At 43.5% G+C, this 18216-nt stretch overlaps 1 protein-coding gene across 1 annotated transcript in view; it reads left to right on the top strand.

Annotated features, from left to right (window-relative positions):
* Positions 1-18216, top strand: part of HCN4 (hyperpolarization activated cyclic nucleotide gated potassium channel 4) — a 245417-nt gene that overhangs the window by 206714 nt on the left and 20487 nt on the right. Inside the window, exon 7 of the mRNA XM_073619083.1 lies at positions 2578-2742. Coding sequence (XP_073475184.1) covers positions 2578-2742 — 165 coding nt within the window. The remainder of the gene's footprint in view (positions 1-2577; positions 2743-18216) is intronic.

Raw genomic sequence — 18216 nt, forward strand, 5'->3', positions numbered from 1 at the left:
ATCCAGGTGTGAATAACTTGTTGTATCTTTCCCAAAAAGACTCATGGCTGTATTAGATCAAAAGGGTGCTTCTACTAAATACCAAGCAAAGGTTCTGAATACTTAGGACCATGTGATATTTCAGTTTTTCTTTTTTAATAAATCTGCAAAAATGTCAACAATTCTGTGCTTTTCTGTCAATATGGAGTGCTGTGTGTACATTAATGAGGAAAAAAATGAACTTAAATGATTTTAGCAAATGGCTGCTATATAGCAAAGAGTTTTATAATTTAAGGGGGTCTGAATACTTTCCGTCCCCACTGTACATATTGCAAGCATAGTGTTTGGGGCACAGCTTTGTGTTATTTCCCATCATGTCTTCAGGTGGGGAGAAGCAGTTAAGCTATGCAGCTCTTCATCCAAAAAGAGCATGAATATAATTAAAAGGTGGCCATAGGCAGCCAAAAATCTATATAGAAAAGAATCCGAAAATTCAAAGAACGAAAATCCAAAATAACTAATTATAATAAGTATTACTAACTATTAAATTATAGGTATTGGAATTTCCTTTCAAATTTGGCTGTTGGCTGAACGTAATGAATATGAATTTATCCAAAGTTACAAATTACCACATCTAAACAAATGGAACGTAACAAATTAATAATAATAAAAACCTATTATTAGTTTGTTACGTTCCATTCATTTGTGAAATTCATTATTTCGGATAATTTGTAACTTCGGATATATTCGTATTAGTTTCGTTCATAAACACCCAAATTTAAAAGGAAATTCCAATACTTATAATTTAATAGTTAGTTGTTAGTTATTATTTTGAATTTTTTATCATTCTAGAATTTACAAATACCGCATTTAAACGAATGGAACATAACACATTTTAATTAGGGAAGTTACAAATGTATTTGAAATAACGAATTTTGATCATAATAAATGACCGGACCCCCCCCAACCCCAAAAAAAAAATTAATGAAACAAAAACAAATTTTTTGGTAGTGCACATGTCTAATAGATAGTTGACAGAGATCGCTTGGTCCTGCATCACATTACTGGAACACTGGTACTTGTGATATTCTTCTTTTGTGTGACATCAGAACAAGTACAGGAATACTTTACCTCCTTATTCACCACCGTAGAGAGAAGGACTAATGCCTTCTGACATGGAAAATTTCAAGCAAGTTGGATAATCTTCATGTTTTTACTATCTAGGAAGGTCTAAAAGGGCTCGACTATTACAAATGATGCTCAAATCAGAAACATTTCTTTCATTTTGCACCCTCTGATCTCAACCACAGATAGATACCTGACTGGTACTTTGAGAGGAGAATGGTAAATCTTAACCCCTATTTGAACATAAAAGCAGGAAACAAAGCCTACAAACATAATTAAAAATATTGCTGCCCATTAGGTTTATATAATTGCAATACACATTGATCAAATACTTTGCATTAATCTGATCATTTCATATGTGTATCTAAAAGAAATGTAAAAGACTGTATGTTCCCTTTAAGATTGCCTGAGGGTGCATGACTAACAATGATACCTTGCGATAGCAATTCATAATAGGATAATGGGACATGTTTTAAGTAAACAACAAATGTGGACATTTTTAGTAGTGTAGCACCATCCTAATTAGGTTGCTAGTAGGATTACGGCAAATTTATTTTTGGCTCCATTGTAATCACTGCAACAAAGTTTGATTTTTGGATGTTCTGGGTTCTGCTGTTTGCAGGCTCAACTACTTCCCCCTGCTTTCTAGCGAGTTCTAGAATTTAGTGGGTTGGAAGAGGCAGATCCCGGACTTGCATATTCATACAGCCTCAGCCAATTCCTAGGAGGAGAATGACCAGTAGGGGGGCTGATGTGTGTATAACGAGGCTGGGGCCTGGAACAGCAGGGTAATTTTCCTGATGGACAAGACCAGCCTGGAGGGCTGTGGCCTTCTGGGTCACTGAGCTGAAGTCCGTAGGAGGCCAACAAGGTCCCAGCTCAGGGAGAGCTGAGGGACCTATTTATAAAGTTGCTGAGAGCAGTTTGGAAGAAGTCCACTGAGGATCTGGACTGGAGGCTAACAGTACAGAATCTGACTACTACTGCAGGAAGTTATCCAAGTACATAGGGCACACTGTAATTGCCAGAGTGAGAGACACCCTAGAGAACGTTCTTGCTTAACCCTTGGAGAGACTGTTCCAAAGTTACTAGTTTAGGATTGGATCTTCCTGTACTGTATGTTCATCTACCACTGGTCACAAGGGGGGTTCACTCTGAAGAGTTCAGTTTTGACCAGAGAGTGTCCTCTGTTTTACTTTGCACTTAATTTGGAGTATCCTAAGGCTCACCCTACACCCTAACCAAATTTAACCAGCAGTAAATTACAAACAAAAGACATGCACTGCCCGTTTCTTGAGTTGTGAGACTGTGGAACTGCTGTGTGCCCGGCTGCCGTGTATCTTATAGGGAATAAAACCTAATACAAAAACTGCAAGACCTGTCTGGGGATCGTCCTACAGTAGTTTTTGCTTTCAATATATATAAAGCAGGAGTTAATCTCAATAACTAATATCTTCTTTCTACCCCTACCAGAGATTTGTTTGCTGACACGAGGACGAAGAACTGCAAGTGTCAGAGCAGACACTTATTGTCGACTGTACTCTCTTAGTGTGGATAATTTCAATGAGGTTCTGGAGGAGTACCCAATGATGAGACGAGCATTTGAGAGTGTAGCACTAGACCGCTTAGACCGAATTGGTAAGCACTCAATGTTTTCTTTGTTAACAAATACTTTTTTTTTGTCTAGAAAAATTCAGTCATTTATCCCGTTGCTTGATATGGTTATCTCCCCTTATGTGCTTTTCAAGGGAAAAACATTCTTCATGGGGGAATATCTAACATTTTTGTGTGACATGAGAAACTTTTCATTTTAAAAATCTCTTAACCTATACTATTTTATTTGCCCAATAATAATATAGTGTACCCCAGTCCATTTAGATCATCTTTCTGTCCCCTCATAAGTTTTCTGTGTGCTCTGGTAGGAAGAATCATTGGTTGTTATTTTTTTGAGACTCCTGTGATAAGATTTGCCTATACTACTTTATTTCTTCGCTTCCACCCCAAAATCATAATGATTTTGTCATACATTATGTAAAATACAGCAGGGAAGAGTGATGACCTCAGCTGTTAATAAAACTGATGTGGTGGTGAATTCTGGTGGGGCTATCTCAGAGAGAAATAAGACACCAAATGACTCAAATTGTCATCTACTAAGAAAACTGTAAATGTGGCGGTTGGAGTTGTCAAGAGAATTTTTGTGTTATATGTATTAAAAAAAATGTATTTTTTATTATAATCAGTATTTCTTTAATGATCACACCTGTGTCCTTAAATATGATCATGACTTATCTCTTTGTAAATCACTTTGTCTATGACACAGATTCACACCTGCTTATAACTGGCTTGAAGTTAGATTGTTCTGAGAACTCTGACTCTGTCCAATACCAAAATTCTGTTATCCTAGTCATTTACATTACAAAAGCCCCCATTAGAAGCTTTGTACAGATGGGGCCAATACTTCTACAGCTTGTGCAGAAAAGAGAAGCTGGACACAAGCCAATAAGTTTATGCTATAACTAATCTGGCTCCCAGAGCCTCTCTGTTACCTCAATACTATCTGAAAGGTCAGCACTAAGATCACTTCTCTGCATCATCATTATTCCTTTCTTTCTTTCCTTTTTTCTCGCTTGGTTAACAGCCTAAAATAGATTTATCCACAAACCTACAATATTGCATAAGACATAGGGTAGTCCAGGGATGATGCTAGAGTCCTAAAAGACCTGGGGCAAACTAGACACCTAGATTGAAATGTTGCATGGAGCTTGTAGTATAGCAATAAAAATTGAATAAGAATATTTCTGGCCCCTCATGTCTTCCCTCTCTTAATTCTCTTTTATTCCTAGACAGTATTAAGTTCCTGTAATGGGAGTTGTAACACATGAAATATATTCAATTATTTTTTAATATTCAAACTTTCTTCCATAAATAGAACATTGATAACACAGGTCAGCATACAAAACATACAGTAATATCAAGTTTCTAAGACCCAATTATACTTCACTTCCAGTGCTCCAGTCTTCAGTACTGCGGAGTGGAGGGGTACTTGTGGCAGTACCCATGTTCCATCTTGATGATATGGATGCTGCTTATTTTCTTGGCCCAATGACCCTGCTCTGATTTCAGTGAAGCTGTGATGTAGTGGATGCGAGGGAGTTAACTTACAGGTCAAAATTCTTGCTAGTACAAAATTTGGGTAAACATAAGTGGGTCTTAGAAACATTATATGGGAGGAAATAAAAAGCTATAGATTGCGTGGGATCGGGTGGAAGGATAACCAAGTGTTTTTTTTTTTTCCAACCCGAGTTCCTAAACTCAGAGGTCTTAAAGCAGTTCTTTACTCCGTTTGAATTTTTTTTTTTAAATCACCAGCTACAATGTAGCTGCTAACTTTTAATAAAAGGATGCTCACCTGTCCAGTGCCATCCTCACCAGAACCGGTTCTTCATCGGTGTACGTGTCCCTGGCACCAGCATGTTTACTATGGGCAGCCGACTGATTCCTTGCAACTTCACTACCGGATGCCCACTGCACATGTGCGAGCTGTACTTGGCCTTATGGATAGTCCCACAGCTTTTTGGGACCTGTGATGTGTCCCAGAAGGTTGTGAATGGGGGAGGAGAACTTCTGTTGGATCACCACGGCGATCGACCAGAAGTGGGAGCGGGGGAGAAGGGCATAAAGAGGAACTTCCCCTTAAGGTGATACTAAAGTCTTGTTATTTTTAACTAAAAAAAAAAAAAACCAACAACAACATTTTACACTTACCTGCTTTGTGCAGTGATTTTGCACAGAGCAACCAAGATCCTCCTTTTTTCGGGTCCCTCGCCAGCACTCCTTGCTCCTCCCTCCTGTTAAGTGCCCCCACAGCAAGCAGCTTGCTATGGGGGCAATCATGCTGAGCCCCAGCACTATGTGTTCATTCAGACATGGAGCTGCGGCCCAGCCTGGCCTCACCCCCTTTCTCTCTTCATTGGCTGACTGAATTTGATTGACAGCAGTGGGAGCAAATGGCACCATGCTGCTGTCTTAGCTAATGAGGATAGTCCGGAGCAGCCAAGACACGGCTGCAACATCGCTGAATCTAGATGGTGCTCAGGTAGGTATAAGGGGGGCTGCTGCACACGGAAGGTTTTTTTATCTTAATGCATAGAATGCATTAGGATAAAAAAACTTTCTGCCTTTACAACCACTTTAGGTGTGAAGTTCCACTTTAAGTAAAAGACAGAAGCCTTATGCGCATTCTCTTATTTGTTAAATGAACTGCCCAAATTCTAAAGAACCATTCGAGAAAAATAATTAATGGTTCTTTAGGTGAGAATATACAGTAAATACTAGATAAAAAAAATTAACAGCCAGATCTGAGCAAATATTGTTATGTTTGTCATACCTGGAATTATGGCAACAATTACTGCAAAAGGACACTGGGGGCTCTTAGTAGAAGACTCAAGGTAGATGCTCTGGGTGAAGGGCAATACTCGGAGTAGTCAGCGTAAAATTATAATAGATTGCATTTGGCAGTTATTACAGTGCATCAGGAAAGTATTCACAGTGCTTTACTTTTTCCACATGTTCCACATGTTGTTCTGTTACAGCCCAACTCCAAAATTGATTACATTCATTATTTTCCTTAAAATTCTACAAGCAATACCCCATAATGACAATGTGAAAGAGTTTGAAATCTTTGCAAATTTATTAAAAATAAAAAATGGAAAAAAATTACATGTACATAGGTATTCACAGCCTTTGCTCAATACTTTGTTGAAGCACCTTTGGCACCAATTACAGCCTCTGGTCTTTTTGCGTATGATGCTACAAATTTGGCACAGCTATTTTTGGGCAGTTTCTTCCATTCTTCTTTGCAGGACCTCTCAAGCTCCATCAGATTTGATGTGGAGCCATTTTTAGATCTCTCCAGAGATGTTCAGTCGGGTTCAAGTCTGGCCTCTGGCTGGGCCACTCAAGTTATCTTTGTTATCTTGGCTGTGTGTTTAGGGTCTTTGTCCTTTTGGAAGATGAAGCTTCACCCCAGTCTGAGGTCCAGAGCGCTCTGGAGCAGGTTTTCATCAAGGATGTCTCTGTACATTGCTGCATTTATCTTTCCCTTGATTCTAACTAGTCTCCCAGTTCCTGCTGCTGAAAAAACATCCCCACAGCATTATGCTGCCACCACTATACTCCACTGTAGTGATGGTATTGGGCAAGTGATGAGCGGTGCCTGGTTTCCTCCAGACATGATGCTTGCCATTCAGGCCAAATAGTTCAATCTTTGTTTCATCAGAACAGAGAATTTTGTTTCTCATGGTGTGAGAGTCCTTCAGGTGCCTTTTGGCAAACTCCAAACAGGCTGTCATGTGCCTTTTACTGAGGGGTGGCTTCCGTCTGGCCACTCTACCATACAGACCTGATTGGTGGAGTGCTGCAGCGATGGCTGTTCTTCTGGAAGGTTCTCCTCTCCCCACAGAGAAATGGTTGAGCTATGTCAGAGTGACCATCTGGTTCTTACTCACTTCCCTGACTAAGGCACTTCTCCCCCGATCGCTCAGTTAGACCAGAAGCCCCGCTCTAGGAAGAGTACTGGTGGTTCCAAACTTCTTCCATTTACTGATGGAGGCCACTCTGCTCATTGGGACCTTCAATACTGCAGAAAATTTTCTGTACCCTTCCCCAGATCTGTGCCTCGATACAATTCTGTCTCAGAGGTCTACAGACAATTCCTTGGACTTCATGGCTTGGTTTTTGCTCTGACATGCACTGTTAACCGGTGGGACCTTATATAGACAGGTGTTTGTCTTTCCAAAATGTCCAATCAACTGAATTTACCACAGGTGGACTCCAATCAAGTTGTAGAAACATCTCAAGGATGATCAGTGGAAACAGGATGCACCTGAGCTCAATTTTTTTTTCTTTCAAATATATATTTTATTAGTTTTCAATAGAAAAGAGAGGGGTAGAGCCAACAACATACCACAGTGGAATATAACAAAAGGGGGTCGCAGCCTCCCGACATTGCATTATAGTAGTACATGTAATACATCAAGGCATGTAGCATTATCATATCTTTAAATATATATATATATGGGTATCTTTGTTTCTCTGAGTTAGAATCCCAGTATGATATGAGAGTATAAATACCTTAGTCAGGAGGCAGCCACCAGAGAAAAGAAAAAAAAAAGAGATAGAAGAAAAAGTAATAGATAGGGGGGGGGAGAGAAGTAAGAAGAAGAAACAAGAGGGGGGGGTAAGAAAAGGAGGGGGTATTAGGCATTCAGATACGGGAATCCCTGTTTACGATGATTACTGTAGGTTGTCGATCAGTATGAAATGGTAGGGTTTTAGCTCCTAAGGAGGGATTTACCCTCTTCTGAATACTTGAATATATTTCAATGAGTCCATGTTTTCCGATAGGTTTCCTGTCTATCTTGAGCTGTCATTATCAAGTCTTCCATTTTATTTATGTCTTCTACTTTTCTCAACCACATTGTTGTGATTGGTGGGGATTGCTCTTTCCACAACATGGGAATACAGGATTTGGCTACATTTGTTAAGTGTCTCAGTAGAGATTTTCTTATAGCTTTTGATTGGTATGGAAGAAATGTGGAGTAGAAAAAATGCCATGTCATTTGGGATTTGAAAGTCAGTGAATTTTTGGGAAATGGTACGAACTGCAGTCCAGAAAGTTGTCAACATAGGACATGACCAAAACATGTGTAGAAGCGTTCCCTCTTGCTGGTGACAACACCAGCAATACTTTGAAGTGTCAGGAAAAATGATATGTAATCGACTTGGTGTTAGGTACTACCTTGTCAGGATCTTATAATTCGTCTCTAGGACTTTAGTGCATATTGAGGACTTAAGGGAGAGACTAATCATGTTTTGTTTCTGGACTGTTGTAAAAGTGCGTTGGAGGCCTGTTTCCCACTTCATAATGCATGGTAATCTGGGTGGCTGGGGTGGGGTGTTCAATAGGCTTTACATCTTGGATAGGGTCTGCGGTAATGGCTCTGTGTCTTTACAACATTCTTCAAAGGTGGTCAAAGGCCTGGTGTAACTTTGAGGGTTTGGGAAGGTCTGGAGAAAGTGGTGAATTCGTGCTTCATCCCAAAACAGAAGTTTAAACGGACCTACTGGGTCCATTAGTTCTGAGATGGAGGGCCATTTATTTTGTTGCACAAATTGTGACGCTAAAACACAATTTTCTCAAGGTCTGAAATTGCGAAGAGGAGAGTCCAGGAAAGAACTTGGAGTTACCTAGAATCGGGGTTAAAGGTGATGTTTTGGTAGTTAGAGAGGTGTGTAAGGTAGCTTGAATGCACTGTTATAGTGTTTCCGATGATAGGATGGGATTTCAATTCTGCAGGGAGAGAGTCACTACACCATATCGCAGATCGTAGAGGTATAGTGGTTTGGTGTTGTTCTATTTGTGCCCACAGCTTATAATCCCTATGACTGCACCAATCAAGAACCCTACCTAGGTGAGTAGCTTGGTAGTACTTCCTTACGTCTGGTAGCGCTAGGCCGCCATAATGTTTTGGTGTGGATAGTTGAGATCTTGGGATGCGAGGCTTTTTATGAGCCCAAACAAAATGGGTGAAAAGGGCTTGTACTTGTTTGAAATATATGGGAGGTATCTTAATCGGTAGGGCCTGGAAGAGGTATAAAAATTTGGGGAGTATACTCATTTTGAGTAAATTGCACCTCCCAAACCAGGAGTGTAACCCTTTATTCCAATTTTCTAGCAATTTCCTGGTCTTAGCTAGGAGGGGGGGGGAAGTTTCTCTCATAGATGTGAGACAGATCTGGTGGTATTTTCGTGCCTAAATAAGTCAGGGCGGAAGACGTCCATTTAAATTTAAAATTCGATTGTAAATTCAGAAGAATATGGGCCTGTAGTGATATCCCCATTGCTTCAGATTTGGAAAAATTTATTTTAAGGTTTGATATTTTCCCGTATATCTCGAATTCTGCGAGTAGATTCAGTAGGGACACTCCTGGGTTGGTTAGCGAAAAGAGCAGGTCGTCTGCATAGGCCGAGATCTTGTGTTGCAAAGGACCAATTGATATCCCCTGAATGTCGGGGTTCAATCTAATTTTGGATAGAAAGGGTTCCAGGGGGAGAGAGCAAATAGTAGCGGAGAAAGTGGGCATCCCTGTCTCGTCCTATTTGTTATTGGGAAGGGGTCCGATAGGACGCCGTTGGCCTTTACTCGGGCTGTTGGGTTCGAATATATTCTGGCTATTCGGCTAAGCATCACCTCCCCCAGGCCGATGTGTATGAGCACCGCAAACATAAATGGCCAGCTTACCCGGTCAAACGCTTTTTCAGCGTCTGTATTGAGAAAAATACATGGGATTTTCTGGAGACTTAGCGACATAAAGTAGATTTAGCACCTTTGTAGTACTATCTCTGGCCTCCCGAGACGGGATGAAGCCTACCTGGTCTAGGTGTATGATTTGCTGGAGGTGCTGCACTAGCCGAACAGCCAGAATTTTAGTGAATATCTTTAAATCAAGATTTAATAATGATATGGGTCTGTAACTGCTACATGCTGCTGGGTCTTTTCCTTCCTTATGAATTACTGAAATATGAGCACCTAGTGTTTCTCTAGCAAATGCTTCGTCAACACCGACCCTGTTGAATAGTGTGACTAAACGAGGTCCTAGTATTGGGAGAAGAGTTTTATAATAATGTAGTGTATAACCGTCAGTGCCTGGGGCTTTACCTGGCTTCATTGTCCCTATAGCTTTTTGAATTTCTATCAAAGTTATAGGGGAGTCTAAATCTTCCTTAATTTCCTGGGTAAGGGATGGCATTTGAGATGATGTGATGTAGTTCTCTATCTCAGGCGAGGGGGAAACTACTTGTGGCATGTTGTATAGATTGGAGTAAAAATGGTTAAACTCTTTTGTGATTAGTGCTGGCAGGACTTCTTTTTTCCCCTCTCGTCGTGACGATATGTGGGATGTATGTAGATGATTTGTGGTCTCTAACCATCTTTGCTAAAAGTTTCCCACATTTATCCCCTGACTCATATGTCTGTTTGCGACAAAACTGTAAGGCCGCCTTAGCTCTATAGAGTAAGAGATCAGTGATATGTCGTCTGAGAACTGTCAGTGCAGTCTCCGAGGACTGCGTGGGGGCATGTTTGTGTCTGGCTTCAGAAATAGCGAGATCCTCTAGAAGTTGGGAGAGTTGTTTATTTCTTTCTCGCTTAATTCTTGCACCATGTGTGATGAGGATTCCTCTGATAACTACTTTGTGGGCTTCCCACAGAATCCCAGGGTCACAGTCTGGTTGGTCGTTTTCCTGAAAGTATAAATTTAGCGCTCTGGTCACGTCTGTCAGCACTTCTGGGTCTTGCAAGAGACTTTCATTAAGATGCCAGAAACGGTGTCTGGGAGAAGAAATGTCTGACAAAGTGTAGGTCAGGAAGATAGGCACATGGTCAGACCACATTCTATTGCCTATGGAGGTCTGTTCCACTGCATGTAGCTGACTGTGTGGGATCAAGAAATAATATATTCTGGTATATACCTGGTGCAAGTGTGAATAAAATGTGTAGTCGCGTTCTCACGAGTGCTGTAAGATATCGATTAATTGTGATTTGTGTAACGTTTTTGCTATTCTTTTGAGTTGATTTGGTTGGATCGAAGATTTACCAGTCGAGGTGTCTACAGATGGGATCAATGGGGTGTTAAAGTCTCCTCCCATAATTAGCTGTCCTTCCTTAAAGTCATCTAGTTTCTCCAAAGTGTCTCGGATAAATTTGGCCTGCTGCTCATTAGGGGCATATAGTGCTGCTAGCGTTACTTATACAGTACCTATGAGGCCTTTAAGGAAAACATATCTTCCTGATGGGTCTATCATAGAGCTCAGAAGGTGCCATGGGGTTTTACTGAATATTAATATGGAAAATCCTTTGGATTTGGCAGTCAGGTTTGTAGAGTGATAAGTCATCGGGAATAGTTTACATTGTAAATACGGTAATTTGTTCGTTTTAAAGTGCGTCTCTTGAATAAAGGCTATGTCTGTGCGAGTCCGCTTCAGGTCATCTATCAGTATGCGTCTCTTCTCAGGCGTATTAAGCCCCTTTGCATTGAGAGACATCACTTTGATATTATTGAACGCCATGTTGTTACGGGACAGAAAGGGAGGGAAGGGTAGGTTCGGGTATGAGGGGGAAAAAAAAAAAAAAAGGGGGGGGGGGGAGGAAGTAGAGAAAGAGAAGTAAGTAAAGGAAGAAGATATTTAGTAGAGAGATACGAGGTAGAGACAAGGCCTAATGTCTCGCCCAACTCGACTCCCTTTTATGTTTCTGGTATTGTCCTTTGCATAAGACTCCCAGGGGGCAGAGTAGCGCCCTCTAAGAGGATATGCTGACCTAATTGGGAGAGGGATAGGACACGGCTCAAAAGGTGAGTCTCCCGTCCTCTCTCCCGTCCCAGCACATCTGGAATGCGTAGAAAGAATATTTCGTATAACTTTATAAGTAAAATAATAAACCAACAATAACATAACTTGAATGGGTATGTATTTGCGAACCTCATGTGCTAGTTTCTTGATCACCACCCCCTACTTCTCTGACTCTGAGTGTACATTCTGCTATTCTCAAGAGCATTCTGAGAAGTGGACCCCTTACTGTGGTGTCAAGTCATGTTTAGCGAAGTAACACATCTCCAAAACTCAGCATCTCAGCAAGTGTGGTATGATAAAACTGAAAACCCAACAGCTTAACAGATATATTTAAACCAAACATAACAATACCGTGCACCCCACTTCAAAAATGATGGCATGTCTTTCAAACCTAGTTAGTATGTCTTCAGATCAGTCTCGTCGGATCTCCAAACAGGAATTAACAGATCCGTCAGGTAATGTATCTGAGCAAGGCTCTATGGTATGCGGCTTCAGCTGATCTCCACGAAAGGAGAAGGTACAAAAAACTCTACACTTGACGTCTCCACTACCCCATCTCCTATTTCTGTAGTTAGTCCTCTGATAAATGTTTCCAGGGTAGTATCTGGAGTAGCCGTCAAATATCTGTTAAAGTGGATGGGTATAAACTAGGGTTGTCCCGATACCACTTTTTTAGGACCGAGTACAAGTACCGATACTTTTTTTCAAGTACTCGCCGATACCGATTACCGATACTTTTTTTTTAATGTCACGTGACAGTTTTTTTTTGCTATTTGGGAGGGGGGGGGGTGAACGTTGTACGTGTGTGTTTTGTTTTTTTTTACAATTTTTATTTTTTACAATAGTATTTTTTTATTCTTTATTGTTTTGTTTTTTTTGTTTTTTTTTAATCAGCCCTTTTGGGGGGCTTTGGTGAGATATCAGGGGTCTTAACAGACCTCTGATATCTCCCCCTTGAGACAGAGAAAGAAACAGAGGATAGAGATTCCCCAGTCCCTTTCTCTGCAGCGTCAGCTGCACTGAGAATGAATGGAGAGAAGACAGCGGCTTCTCTCCATTCATAAACTGACACATCGTAATCACAGGAGATTACAATGTTTCAGTTATGTGAATGGACAGAGTCAGCTGACTCTATCCATACACAAAGGAAGGAGGAGGAGGACGGAGGAACTGAGGGGGAGAACGGAGGGGACAGATGAGGAGAGAGGAACGGAGGGGGAGAACGGAGGGGACAGATAAGGAGAGAGGAACGAAGGGGGAGTACGGAGGGGGACAGATAAGGAGAGAGGAATGCAGGGGGAGTACGGAGAGGCACAGAGGAATGGAGGGGGCATGGAGGAGGATGCAGTGACAGTCAGCTGTGAGCGATCACCGCTGTATGTCACTAAAGCTGGTGAAAGCCGCTGGGGGAGAAGCTTGTAACTCCCCCCATGCGCCGATCACCGCTGACAGTCCAGGTATCGGGGGAAGCATCGGGAGCATTTGCCCGAGTACAAGTACTTGGGCAAATGCTCGGTATCGATGCCGATACCGATACTAGTATCGGTATCGGGACAACCCTAGTATAAACCCCTGAGGTTTCCATTCTAGAGAGTACCTGTGGTTGAAAGAGACCTCCTGGGTATATACCGTCTCTTTCTCCAGCTTACATCTCAAATTATATTGACCGCTTTAAGTGTATCATGCAGGTTAATCATGAGTGGTCACTGCACTGATAAGGACGGAAGTCTTGCTAATTGGTGCAAAGAGTGACCTCTTTCTCTATGCAGTAGAGTTCAGAAAATCCCTATTCCTTCCGGCAATACAGAGGGGCAAGTGATGTCGGGTGAACGGCATTAGTAATCTAAGCAAAACCGAGGCAAATATCACCACTTTGGGCATTATTCAGCCTGAATCAAATTCGTCTTAAGGGATGCATACTTCAAGACTCACGTGCATCTTCTTGTGATGGCGCTCTGGGTCGACGACGATTCCTCTGTTGTCTGGGCGGCAGGTTCCCCCCCTCGGTAATATATCTCGGTATATTCATGCGTCCTTGTGGTCGCTGCAGGGGGGCGAGCCAGTTGGGCACATCAATAGGATCCGTGTCAAGGAAGGAGAACAGGGCTGGCAAAGCATCTGGTTTACGTAATGTGAAGAATCTCTGTTCCTTCCTGAATGTGACCGAAAGGGGATATCCCCAGCGATATGTGGCTCCTCTGTGCCGGGCTAGATCCAGTAAAGGTTTCATGATCGCTCGTCTCTGCAGGGTAGCGCGGGAGAGGTCAGGAAATATTTTAACAGCCACACCATCTAGTTCTGGGTCTTCTGCTTCCCAGGCTTTGCGTAAAATTTGTTCCTTGTGTGTATAGTGGTGCAATCTACAGATTACATCGCGCGGTCTCAAAGGATCTGTCAGGTTAGGGCCCAATGTTCGGGGAATCCTATCGATTTCCACTCGATCTGGAAGATCTACACCGGGTATGTTGCGGAAAATGGTGACCGCTGTATCCGCCAGGTCCTCGGGATCAGTAGCCTCCAGCAGTCCCCGAATCCGCAGGTTATTTCTGCGGCTTCGGTCCTCCATCTCTTCCATGTGGAGCTGTTGGTCTTGCAGGGTTTCCGCCTGAGTCTCCCGGATCCCTTCTACAGCTGCCACTCTCCGCTCCAGGGCTGCTAGGGAGGACTCCCCCGTCTCAACCCTGGTGGTGAGTGCCTGGACCTCCGCCTTCATCACGCTCATTTCTTTACGGTGAGCGGTTTCCACTGTCTCTATGAGGGCTGCTATGTCTGCCTTAGTGGGGAGTGCCTGCAGGAGCGAGCGCAACTCCGCCGCCATTCCAAGAGTACGCGAGGGGGGTTGTGACGGCTCACCATAGTCGGAGCGAAGATCCGCAGGGAAGCCCATATAGGTGTCGGTCAACAGCGCCTCCATGTCAGTCGATGGGGAGTTTTGTGGAGTCTGTCTCTCAGTATGCTCACCATGCACTGACGCCATTTTAATTTCCGGGGAACCGAGCAAGGAGAGATGAAAAAGTCGTTCGATTTCGCCCGATGTCGGAGATTGAGGAGTAGATTTAGGTGGTTTGTTGGTTTTCTTTGCTGCCTTCTTTCTGGAGGAGTACATATTCTGAACAATGGACTGAAATAGCTGGGATAGGGGAGAGACGGACGGGAGCTCAGCTAAAACACGTCTCTAGTCAGCCATGTCCAGGCCACGCCCCCGAGGTTGCAATTTCAACACTTGTCACAGGATAAAGATAGTCTGTCCATCCTTGGGGGTCACGGTCCGGCTGACCAGAGTGCTCCAGCCTCCAGGGGTGGCTGAACGGTCGCAGAGGAGTGAATATGGTGAGCTCCGGGTGTAGCAAGATGGCCGCCAGGTGCAGCAAGATGGCCGCCGTTCACAGGCCTGGAGCTTATATTCTGCTTACAAGCCGCCAAGGAGGGGTGTAAATAGATGACCCAGGTAGCGGATGGGCTCCGGAGGCTGTGTAGAAAAAAGGCCGTGTGGAGGGTGGTCTGGGAGGCCAGGATTGAGCACCGGTACCTCGGCTGGGTGCAGCAAGATGGCCGCCGTTCACTGGGCTGGAGCTGCTATTCCACCTGCCGGCCGCTGTGGAGGGGTATCGATGAGTGCCACAGGTGGCAGATGTGCTCCTGTTAATGTCCTTGAGAAAGGCCATGTGAAGGACAGTCTGGGAGGTCAGGATTAAGCTTTGATTCCGCGGCCGGGTGTAGCAAGATGGCCGCCGCTAGGCCGGAGCCTAGGATCTTACAGGCAGCTCAGTAAGCCGTCTCTGCTGAGCTGGGCAGCACACCAGGCCCCGGTAGAAGTGTGGATGGGTGGCAGGGCAGGAGGAGGCAGAGGATCCACGCACCTGGGTTCGAGCAGGCCGGCCGCGGCACCCCTCCGGCAGGCAGACTCAGGAAACACTGGTGCTTCACAGGCCTCACCAGGCCGCGCCAAACCGCGGCTGCCACGGACGTCCCCGGCAGCCGAACAGACCTCCGGACTATGCTAGGCAGGTGGATGGGCAGGCAGATGTGGATGGGGAGCCGTCCCTTACCTCCAGTCCAGCCGGGATCGGTTCTCCCCAGAGTGTCACAGGCCGGCAAGATGGCGGCGGCTGCAGGATCGTGGAGGCAGCCTTGCTTAGATGAATCCAGGCAGAGGAATTCTGCAATATTGGTCCAGGATAAGGCAGGGGACCTAGGGGAACAGGCTGGCAGCGTTTCAGCTTGTTTTGCCAAAAGAGATACACGGATGGCAGAGGATTCTAAATAGGATACCCGGAGCTCCCCAGAACACGTCCGCCAGCTCTCACATCCAGACACGCCCCTCCTGAGCTCAATCTTGAGCGTCATCGCAAAGGCTGTGAATATTTATGTACATGTGATTTTTTTTTTTTTCATTTTTTATTATGAATAAATTTATAGATTTAGATTTCAAACAAACTTATTTCTTGTGGTCATTATGGACTTTTGTTTGTAGAATGTTGAGGAAAATAATGAATCTAATCCATTTTGGAATAAGGCTGTAATATAACAAAATGTGGAAAAAAAGTAAAGCGCTGTAAATACTTTCCAGATGCACTGTACCTCCTACTGTGCCACCCTGCAAATTTATTCAAATCTTAGGCTTAAGCTTGGTGCACATTTACAGAGCTTTGTTGCACCTTGCATATTTTTGCATCATCTACTAGTGTATCGGTTTTTGCTAAGCTTCATTTGTTCATGGGTTGTTTAGCACCAGACATGGAAATGTAATAGTAACTGGTAAGAAAACAAGCCTTTACAGCACCCCCCGAGATCACCGCTAGAAAACACTACTAAACTAGAAAAAAAAGGAATATTGACTTACCTGTAATTTCCATATCTTGGGAGTGCAGGACACAATACCCATCGATTATTGGCATGTAGCTTCAGGTGATTGGACATTGGTAAAGCTTTAGCGGACATTCCCCTTGTAACCTCTCCTATAAACCTACTCCACTCTGACTCCTCAGTTTTGTTAGCAAGCATTGGAGCGTAAACCAAGCAATAGAAGGGAGGGTGGCCTGTCTCCTGCCCTGTACTACAAGATATAGAATTTACAGATACATCAAAATTGCCCTTATTCTAAAGAATATGAAGAATATACGTGCCTGTTGTACCATGTACTTGTATTGCTTCCTTAGTGAGAAATACCTGGTTTTCCTGCCAGCCTCCCTGCTTTCCCATTTCAAACTGACCGTGCTAGGCATAAGAGCACATCCATCTCAGCGTTGTCAGTTTTTTGGGGTGTGCTGGGAGAACAGCCTGCCTGTCCTCCAATAGCCATGACTTAGGTTGACACATCCCCCTGCACAGCCATTCACTGGAAATATCAGTATGCTGCTGTTTCTCCACCCCTAGCTCTCTAAGTCCCTTATGTAGATGAGAACAGAGATTATGACTCAAAAAATTGTATTTATATATATCTATAAATTTGCTTATCAACAAGTACTGCTGCCAAAAACCTTGCGGCCAAAACCTACATCAGCAGATTAGATGTCTACAAACTTTGAGAAAGTATTTTAGCACACCCCATGTAGGAGCTGCAAATGAAAGGGATTTCCCACTTCTGCGCAGCCAGGCACACCAAATCTTCACAGTCGCACAGAGTCAGAGAACAGTCCATAGCTTTGTTTTGTTATTAAGGAGTTAATAACTTGGATAGGGATGGGAGGTTATGGGATGCCCACTTGACTTGAACAAGATCTTCAGGGACAACTTCCTATTTACAGTATGTTATATACAGCTATTTATAGCACCAACTCCCTTATATTTCCACCTGTACAAACTTTGTTCCTCTCTTCCTCCTGCTGGTTCACTCTTGGTGGAACTGAAAGGCCCCTTGTCAGTGCAATAGCAGCCCGTTACAAGCAAGAACTCAGTCACTTAAAAGTAGCACAAATGGAGTGAAACAGCTTCCCTTGTGGCCACTGATCCCAGCACCATTTCTTCAGGCAATGCCAGCCTTCCTGGCTGCATCTGCCCCTTCCACCAGCCCTCCTGGCAGATCTCCCAGGGAAAGGAAAAAAGACTTAAGTACACCGCTGTCTTCAAGAGAGATTGGTTCTGAATGGAGCACTATCTTTGAGATATACTCTAATGGCTCTATGTAGAGATAATTCTTTTGGATGCATAGGAGCGGGAAATAAGGAGCAAGAATGGCTTTGCGCGTAAGACAGCCTTGTCATTGTGAAGTATGAGAAAGGCTTCATTACAGGAAAAAGAGCCACCAGTTCAGAAACATATCTTGCAGATGAGATTGCGCCCAAAAAGGCTACTTTGCATGAGAGATCCTCTAAGGGGGATATTCCTGGTAGGTTCAAAGGATGTTTTTTTCCAGGGCAGGGATTGCAAGGAAGCACAGGGTGCAGTGGGGTGACTAATATGAGATAAACCTTAAATGAAAGTTGCTACAAGGAAGAGTGAAGCCAGATGCTTGTGAAAAAGAATACACAGGGCAGCTATGGATCGTTCCTGCATCTCCTTCATGGTGGCTTCCCCTGAGTCTCCTCAGCGACTTCCTCTTTCATGTGCTTCAGAAAAAAACATAAAACATTGGAATCCATGCCTCCAGCACTCTGCAGGTAGATTAGGGGCCCTGCGCATGGATTAGGGGGGGGGGGGGGGCGACGTGCCTGTGCCCCATATGGATGGGCCACCACTGCCTTTTAGAGAGCTTAAGGCCA

This window comes from Aquarana catesbeiana, linkage group LG03 (genome assembly GCF_042186555.1).
Source record: "Aquarana catesbeiana isolate 2022-GZ linkage group LG03, ASM4218655v1, whole genome shotgun sequence".
Taxonomy (NCBI): domain Eukaryota; kingdom Metazoa; phylum Chordata; class Amphibia; order Anura; family Ranidae; genus Aquarana; species Aquarana catesbeiana.